Here is a 9,530-nt window from a genome sequence, read left to right on the forward strand (position 1 = left end):
GTTAGTTTAGCATAGCATGCTACATCTTGTGAATAAGTGCTAAACTCAAAGTACAACTTAGACTAATGTGAATTTCATTAGTTTTGTAGATATTTGACCATAAACCAAAGTGTTGTAGAATTTTGACCTGATAATAACACTACATAAAGTAATGGTGTCACTTAAGTTGTTACACCTTATCTTGAGAGGGATTTCACTAAAAACCACAAATGGTCAACCTGCGGATGAAGTGAAAAAATCACTAAAGTCATTAGGATTCATCATCTTGGAACCATGAATGTCTACAAAATATTGTGCCAATCTATCTGTTGTAGCAGTTGTATAGATATTTCACTAGAGATAAGTGCAGTAGAACAGTAGGCACATAACTAGACCTTGTGGCAATACACATGAAAAATCAGGGGACTGCCAAAGTCATTACAATTCATCCACTGGGGTTGATTGATATCTGTTTCATGGGCAATTCATCCAGTAGTTGTCAACCATCTAACTAAAAACAAAGTGCCAACCTTGGTTGTTGGTGTTGGTGCTAAAGAAAAAGACATTAGGATTCATTTAAGTTCTAAGTGTTTCTCTCTGTTCTCTACATTTCAGAGCCAGACCCAACTTAACAATGGGTCCCATACCCCTGTGTGTCCTGCTCCCTGTGACGGTGCTGGCTGTGGTGGTGGCAGCTGTAACCACTGAGGAGAATGCAGTCAGTGATGAGTATACCTGGCCACAGTGGAAGGTGCCTACAGTAAGGAAAAGACGCATGGTGCATCTCAACAGCCCCACCTTCTCAGCCCATCCTCAATCAGAGCTGGCTGGGATCTGTGGGATTGAGTGTCAGCGTCACCTCCCTTCACCCTCTCTGGATAAACTGGAGCAGTTCCTGTCCTACGAGACATTTTACGAGAATGGCACACGCACGTATACCTCAGTGTCTGTTCAAGGCCTCAGCGAGGTAACTGCTTGGTCCAGAAACACCTCATCTAGCTCCCGTCACAAACGGGAGGTTTATGGCACAGACACCCGCTTCACCATCTCTGATAAGCAGTTCAGCACCAAATATCCCTTCTCCACGACTGTGAAAATCTCCACAGGATGTTCTGGGGTTCTGGTCTCACCTAAACACATTTTGACCGCTGCCCATTGCATTCATGATGGAAAAGATTATCTAGATGGGGTACAGAAGCTACGTGTTGGTATTCTGAAAGACAAGTCTAAAAAAGGGAAAGGAAACAAAGGGAGAGGAGGACGACGCAAAGGCAAAAGGAGAAAGGGAGACAAAGGTAAAGAAGAAGTGCAGGAAAAAGAAGAGAATGGTGGGAAAGGGGACCATAAAAGAAAAGGGAAAGGTCAGAAGAACCGGAGTCGCCGCAGTGCAGAATCAGAGAAACCTTCGTTTAAGTGGACCAAGGTCAAGCAGACTCAGGTTCCTAAAGGTTGGTTTAAAGGTGTCTCTGGTGGACTGGCTGCGGATTATGATTACGCTATTCTAGAGTTGAAGAAAGCCCCCAAAGTGAAGCACATGGATCTAGGTGTTATACCCTCTGTCAAGAAGCTTCCTGCTAGGAGGATCCATTTCTCTGGTTTCGATGATGACCGGCCTGGCCACCTGGTCTACCGGTTCTGCTCCGTGTCCAACGAGTCCAGTGATTTGCTCTATCAGTACTGTGATGCTAAACCTGGCTCCAGCGGCTCTGGGGTCTACATCCGCCTCAAAGAACCTGGCAAGAAGAAGTGGAAGAGGAAGATCATTGGAGTTTTCTCAGGTCACCAGTGGGTGGATGTAAACGGGGATGGGATGCAGCAGGACTACAACGTGGCAGTCAGGATAACACCCCTTAAATATGCTCAGATCTGCTACTGGGTCCATGGGGACTCAAGTGAGTGCCAAGTAGCTTAGCACAACACAGGATTCTCTTAACCACCATCCCGCTCACATCCTTAACTATTCTCACCCCTCCAAACTCCTATCACCATGCAGGAGCCCCGATGCCTGCCTCTTGTCTTCCTGCCTCCCTATTACCTCCTGTGCCTGACAGTAGCTCCTGCTACACTGATATAAACACACATACACAAACACACTCACATCCTTGTTTTTGTCACTTACCAGGTCCCTACATAGACTTACATTAATTTCCAGGAGACTTACCCTGACCCTAACCAGAACTGCCACTTGCCTAACCCTTACCCTAATATTTAACCAAAGCCAACACTTTGACTTGACTTGACTTGACATGCTCTAACCTTATACCCCATTGTTTTTGTAAAATTCGACAAACTACATTGTGGGGACCAGCCTCCAGTCCCCACAAATTACTTCCGGTCCCCACGAAGATAGCAACTCATGGATTTTGGGCCACAGAAGTACAGAAAAACAAGGACACACACACACACAACCATGCAGACTCGGTGTTGATAACAACAGAAACTCGTCAACACATCAAGAGAACTGTGGCTTTTCAGCTTTTCTAATTTATTTGTTTAAAACAACAACAACAAAAAGTATATTTGCAGAAAATTCAGATCTGCAGTTTTGCTTTTGGTTTTGACTCTTTTTTGATCAGTTTGTGTATTCAAATGTTTGTGAGCAAAGCCCTACTACATTTGTCCTATAATTCAGATAGGATTTGTATGGAGGGGTTTGCATTGTCAGTTTTCAAGTGTTCTCCACCACTGTACAGAGGAGTGTGTGGACTGGCCTCGGCCAAAGAACGAGGAAAAATAAATGTAACTTGTGTTTTATAAATGAACTATATAGAGATATTGAGATTACTGTTTTTATAAACATTTTAATTGAATGAGCTGGCATTTTGCATTGTGTATATCTAGAAGTATGACTTTGTTTTTTTTCTAAATAGTGAACGGGTCCTTATGGATCCTGCATCTTTCTGATTGTGTCTCACCCTCCTTTCTTTGTTCTTGCAAAACAGTTAAATGTGGTTTCATTGGTGCTTAGAATATGTGGTGCTAATTTATGGAATTGTAAACACTTGGGGGGAGGGACAGTAAGGGGAGACTTCTCAGAATATTTTTGATAGCCTAGTACTGTAACTGTGTATTTAATGTGAGGCTACATATTTGGGTTGTGTTAGGATGGGACTGAACCATTCAACAATTTACTTGAGAATCCAAAATTTTGAGGGTTAAATAGGATTCCAAACACAATATTGTTATATAACAACAATTTTAAATCTGGGATGTGATATTTTTGACTTTTCATGTTGCTCATGTTCCAAAAACACATATACATTTAATGCCGAGTACCTGAGATGAATAATGCAGACTGAAAGCTACCAACCATTAAACCAAGATTACTATTTGTGTGTGTGATTGTTGTGATTGTAACAAAAATTAATTTCAATTATTATAAACTGGTTTGCTATGAAACCACTGCCAAATATAGTCACTGTACTACTACTGTAACTGCTTACCTCACTAACTAAACAAATAAGCAGCGTGGTGATTCAGTGATTAGCGCTGTCACCTCACAGCAAAAAGGTTCAAGGTTTGAATCCCGGCCCAACCCCTGGCATGTTCTCCCTCTGCCTCCGTGGGGTCGCTCTCTTCTTCCCACTCTGAATTGCAGGAGTGAGTGTGAGTGTGTGTGGTTGCGTGTCTCTAAGTGGGGACCTGTCCAGGGTGGACCCTGCCTCTCGCCCAGTGACACCTGGGAACGCTCCAGCACCCCCCAACCATCATTAGGATATGCAGTATATGATGGCTGGACCAAACAACTGTGTCACCACAAATCAAAACACTGATCTCCATTTCTTGATTATTCTGAGAGGGGACCCCAGGGCCTCTTTCAGCACACAGTGTCTGGGCCATTGTGCATGTATCCAGTATGAATCCTGCTGTTCCCATGTTTCAATTAAGGCTGCATTGATCAATATTCCTATATAAACAACTGATCAAGTGACTGGGTAAAATGAAAGGACAGCTGATAGAAACAAAGCCACAGAGAACAATTACCTAACTTTGTTTCTGTTTACTCCCAGGAGACAGCTGTTATGTGAAAAAGCTCTAATAAATCCACTGTGGGATACCTGTGTAGCACCAGATGGCAACTAGCTGGTAAACACAGTGAACAATTTAGCAGGACATGCTAAAGACCAAAACAGAACTGAAAGCAGATTAAATATTGGTCTTCCATTCGCCAGGTGCACAGAACATGATTCCACATGAATGCTAACGCTTTGTACTGCTCCATGTGTAGCTAAACAGCTATTTGCTAACACGTTTATATACCCACTTTGAAAGGTGACAGTATGTCAGTGTTGTCTTTAAACAACACTTTTTGGCCTGCCCCAGGAGACCAAATAATGTTGTTACTGCAAATTTAAGTATGGTGCACACAACCAACTATATATGGCAGCTTCATTATACATTTACAAACCCAGTGCTTCCAGCTATACTCTCTGGCCCCAATTAGTCCTAATTTAACACAACTTTGAAATATATGACAAGGTGTTAAAACTAAGGTAGACTTTAAATATAGCTTTTTTTAAAAGATGAAACCGCTGGGCAAAAACATACAGTTTGACTCAGACATATCAGTTATACAGAGAAAAGAAAATCACAGGCTGTTCAATCTGTCATTGAATTTATTGCATCTCAAAGGGCTTACATGCACTGGGAAGGGCCATTGTAAATAAAATAAATTTACAACTAAACAAAAATACAATTTGAAAAATGTTAGTTTCATCATTTTCTCTGAGTCGCATCTGATTCTCACAACCAATCACTTGTACAATCCACTGAAATGACAACACGCAGAGTATGAGCTTTACAAGTGCGTGCACTTCACAGCACAAAACTAGACTCTGGTGCCACATGTTGTCCAAATGCATGTCAACACTCAGGACAAACTGACTCCATTGTAAGAAGTGGGAACAGAGGAGCTTTGCCTTTAGATGCTTGTTGGGAACAAGATCGTGGTGAGAAGGTTCAACAGCGACCCCCAGTGGCTTCCTGTACACACTGTTCTCATGTGGCCCTACACAGTATTACAGAAGTAATAAACACCATATATCTCCAGACAGCAGTCAAAATTAAATTTATTTGCCAAATCCTGCTGTTCATCTATACATTTTCAGGTTACCAGAGATTATTAGCATCTTTCAATGATTTTTCTGTAATTTAAACAGTAAAGAAGCAGCACAGACACAGACATATGGCCTGTCTTGTCCAACAGCACTGGGTACAACAGGCTAGTAACATATAAGTTAAGGGTACCTGGTGGAGTTCTTCACTGCACAAGCATTGGTTTGCTGAGTGGGCCCCCACTGGGTTTGTAAACGATCTTGTTTTGAAGAAAACCTAGTCCTCATTGTGAATTTTTGTTTTTCCTGGTAACACTAGAGTGAGTAGAGCCACAACACTTTTCTGTGTTTTGTTTTCAGTTTTAAAGCCCATATCATGATTTAAATTTGAGCTCAACAAACTGTCTGAACATAGAGCTTGTATGGCAATTATCATACTGACCTGACAGTTGTATTGTGTGACAGTGTGAATTCACCTCTATGATGAATAACAAACGTATTCTCTGAAAGTAAGTTGTGAGATATGTTCTTAATAATGCCAGCAAACATCAACAGCAGTCGGTAGGATTATTCTAAAAGAGATGGCATATAAATAACAAAACAATAAGACAAGAAACAAAACAAAAAAAATAAATAAGCCACAAGTACAAATGAAACAAACAGAAGGGATTACTGCTGGTCTTTAAGATTCAGAAGCCCGTACAAGTTGTTTCAGTATATACAGTATATTAATCTTATAGTGGTATTTATATTTGTCTCCAAATACTCCCAAATGATGACAGGAAATAGGATACTCACACGACTTCTTACAGATTCAGATCAGATTCATGTTTATATTTCTCTTCAACAGACACACAGAACAGAGACGGAATCCTCACGAGAGAAACCTATGTACATCACAGAGGACCTTTCTGTAAACAACACACAACATCATTTGCTGAAAATCTAAGGGAGCTTCGTTTACCACTCTCATCCAATCTGAGTGGCACAAAGAAGAGCTCATCCCCCTTCATAAGGAGGCGGGGACAAAAATGTGGGTGGTGAGCGGAGATTAGGACACCAAAACACATCCATCATTCAAATCAGCACAAGAAGGAACTCTAAACACATACACCTTCACTTTCTTTCACTTAGTTTTGTGGACTTTTTTCTTCAGCATTTTGCGTGATTTTGTTCAGACAAAAGATTAGTACATCTACATTAGCACAAGCTTGAGTTTTTTTCCCCCTCATATATGTATGCTGAAATGTCTGCTATGGTTCACTTTCACAGTTTGTGCTACGACATCACACAGGAGAAGGGTGGGGTGTTGACGGGAGGGGGGTGGGGGGGCTCTTATATGGTTGAGTAGCTGAACATTGCTGGCATCCTGAGATGTTGACAGACACCAGGTACTGTAGAAGGTGCGGGCCCTGCACCAGATGAGAACACAGCTGGAAGACAAGAGGTAGAGAACATTTCAACACAAGAGTCAAGTGGGTCTTGATTAAAAAAAAAATCACAAGATCTGTGTTAAATCTGCCAGACTATGATTTCATTCATGTTTTGCTTTCAACAAGTACCAACGCTGTGTTTGTACTACTGAATTAAAGCTTGGTTGCAAAGTGGTGATTTTGGTAAAGAACTGGCTCACCCACTTCATGCACACTTCAACAGCAACAAGGAGTGCAAGAAGGTACTGATCACTCGCTTAGTTTTTGTGTAACTGAAAAAGAAGTCAGTTGTAACAGCTGCGTCTAGCATCATTTTGTTTAAGTAAAGACATCCAGAAGCCGGAAGCTCATGCTTATTCAGTGTTATTTGAAAACCACGTATGGTGTGAATTTCACGCCTTCTGAAACATAGGTCACCAGCTCCATCCGCAGGCACTACACCGTACTTGGTAGCAGAGCAGCTTTGAAGCAGTGACATTAGGATTAGCAGAGACCTCTTTCAAGACACAAAACAAACCAATTCCTCCCCTGAAGGGCTTTATTAAAACATATATAAAAGTAATTTCTCAAGTGTGCATACAAATTCATAGGACCTGGAACCAAGTCTCTGACTGGGAAAATGAAACATTGTAAATAGTCTGATTTTAAACATCTCAAATCACCAAAACTAGGCCATTTGATTCTTCTGTGTATCGAATATATGCTACTCTACATCAGCTAGTGAAGCACTAACCAGCACAAGCCAAATATATTAAAGTCTTCCAGAAGTTGTTACTGTACATACTGTGCTATACTGTTCTGCATATGCTACTGTATATGCTGGCACTCTGAGCTCCCACCTGGGGCATTATAAGAAGTCCTTCAGGTCGAGTTCTGCCAGAGGGTCCTTGGGCTTCTTGGGACTCTGGCTTGTAGGTCCTGGAGAAATCTGAAAAAGGGGGAAAGAGAACTTCATGCCTAATTAGCAAGTAAAGAATTATGCAATGATGTATAAAAGTATAACCAGTTTATTTTAGTGCAATCTGATGGCCTTATTTGCAACTGGAGCCTGTAGTGTGTGTGGCCTGCTACCGGTGCTCCACCAGCCACCCCTGTGAAGGGAGGTCTCATCATGGGCTGTCCCATCATCGGCTGCCCCATCATAGGCTGCATCATGGGAGCTCCAGGCCCTCCTGCTGGAGGCTGGTCAGACAGGAAAAATACAGTACCATACACTGGGATTTCTAAAGGCTGAGCAGGATAATGCACGACAGCATTCACAATGATGTAGATGTTGTTTATCTAGACTTGCACAGTAGCGATTTCTTGTGAATGAAATAAAGCTCACCATGCCAAAGCCAGGCTGTGTGCTCATTGGTGGCACAATGGCTCCACCAGGTGGAGCTGCCCCTGGAGCTCCTGGTGTTCCAGCAGCAGCCTAAAAAGATAAACAGTGGTCACAGCAGCATGACTTCTATGTTTTAAAACCATTACTCGCTCACCACACAGCTGGTGGGAGTTCTGAAAATGGCTGCATTCATGAAAAACAACAAAATGTGTCTGCAGTCTATTTTTCTTTATTTTTGATTTCTAGAAAGAAATGTATATACAGTACAGCTACATTTTTGAGTCTGAGACACAGAATGGGACTGCTTCTGGATGAACTGTGATCTTGTGGTGGGGGGGTCCACGCTGTTCTTACCATGGGGGCTCCTGGTGTGGCCCAGCTTGTGGGGGCTACCTGTGGCATCCAGTTGGCCCCTCCTGTCAGCTTCTTCTCACTCTGTGGGTCTCTATACAAGATCAAACACAGAAACACTTGAGATTCTTTGGTGGGTATGATTTAGTAAAACTGGTTTCTCAAAAATAAATGTTCTGAGCAACATTTGATATATCATAACATAATTTAAAGACTGACTTTTGTTTATTTTCTCTGGTCTCTTCCTTTTTCTTAAATCCATAAACATGTCAGCTCTATGGGAAACATTAATACATGTTTAAACTTGCACAAGCATCATGTGCATAGAATCCACACACTTACTTTTTCTTTACTCCAAGATCTAAACAGAAGGAAGAAAAAAGAACAAGTTAACTTTCTATTTAGTTATTCATTAGAAACAGACCTGGTTAAGTGCAGGCAGTCATGAACAGCTGCTGCCTACCTCCAACCAGGTTGGCCAGTGACGAGTCCAGGTCTCCTCCAATAGTTTTGGTGGGAGGTGGGGTGGCAGATGGAGCAGCTGCAATGCCTCCCGCTGTGACAGGAGTTCCCATGCTTCCAGCTGTGCTTCCAGCAGTGCTGCCCCCAGTGCTTTGTGGCGTTACAGCGGGCATCAGCAAGCCACCTAATCCATCAAACACTTGAGAGTGTGGAATGGCGGGATATCAAAGAAAGAACACCGATTACAAACCTGCAAACCCCTAATCTACCTTCATGTATAACACAGGCAGAGGTGATGGGACAGTTCAGTCATGACAGCATCACTAATCAGCTGTGCATTGCATGCACAAGGTGAGACTAAATCTATTTGACTATTCAAAGGGACTACAGCAACTAGACTCACTTGGCTAGTTGCTCAGCTAGTTTCCATAGTCACATACAGTAGGTACTGAAATACAAGCTGATCTCGGACTTAAACACTGGTTTTGAAACAGGTGTCATCAAGGCCAAAGACTGCAACAGAAGGACTGTGTGGTTGAAAGTTGGCTGAGGATCCTTTGTCCCATGTACACCCACAGCGTTGCCGGTTGAACTCAGCTAGGCCTTCATCAACACTACCCGTCACATTCCAAATATGTTCATTTGAACTGATTTTGATCTGGATATATACACTATTCAAAAAAATAAGGAAACACTAAATCATACATTGGATGAACAAATTATTCAAGTTGAAAACCTTTACTTATGTACATTGTATAATTTGTTCAGAGCAAAATGACATAATGGTCAGTGGAAACCAGCATCATCAACCCGTGGAGGCTGTTTTCAAAATTACACTGAAAATCAAAATGAAAACTGAAATCACAGGCTCATCCAAGTTGCATGAATTTCATCACAGCAGCTCATAATGTGGCTCAGAAGTGA

The 9,530-nt window shown here is 42.0% G+C and overlaps 2 protein-coding genes across 6 annotated transcripts in view; one reads left to right on the top strand and one right to left on the bottom strand.

The window, feature by feature from the left end:
• Positions 1-3,294, top strand: part of prss35 (serine protease 35) — a 5,843-nt gene extending 2,549 nt beyond the window's left edge. Inside the window, exon 2 of the mRNA XM_020621587.1 lies at positions 595-3,294. Within this exon, the coding sequence (XP_020477243.1) occupies positions 614-1,891 (1,278 nt within the window). The 5' untranslated portion in view covers positions 595-613 and the 3' untranslated portion in view covers positions 1,892-3,294. The remainder of the gene's footprint in view (positions 1-594) is intronic.
• A 1,283-nt stretch (positions 3,295-4,577) lies between these two features.
• Positions 4,578-9,530, bottom strand: part of snap91a (synaptosome associated protein 91a) — a 49,375-nt gene continuing 44,422 nt past the window's right edge. For all 5 annotated transcript variants that reach the window (XM_020621578.1, XM_020621580.1, XM_020621577.1 and 2 more), the window contains 7 exons: positions 8,608-8,805; positions 8,487-8,505; positions 8,148-8,238; positions 7,794-7,883; positions 7,538-7,648; positions 7,306-7,394; positions 4,578-6,466 (listed from right to left, as the gene is read on the bottom strand). In XM_020621578.1, coding sequence (XP_020477234.1) covers positions 7,314-7,394; positions 7,538-7,648; positions 7,794-7,883; positions 8,148-8,238; positions 8,487-8,505; positions 8,608-8,805 — 590 coding nt within the window. In that variant the 3' untranslated portion in view covers positions 4,578-6,466; positions 7,306-7,313. The remainder of the gene's footprint in view (positions 6,467-7,305; positions 7,395-7,537; positions 7,649-7,793; positions 7,884-8,147; positions 8,239-8,486; positions 8,506-8,607; positions 8,806-9,530) is intronic.

The sequence above is a fragment of the Monopterus albus genome, unplaced genomic scaffold, assembly GCF_001952655.1.
Source record: "Monopterus albus unplaced genomic scaffold, M_albus_1.0 scaffold262.1, whole genome shotgun sequence".
Taxonomy (NCBI): Eukaryota; Metazoa; Chordata; class Actinopteri; order Synbranchiformes; family Synbranchidae; genus Monopterus; species Monopterus albus.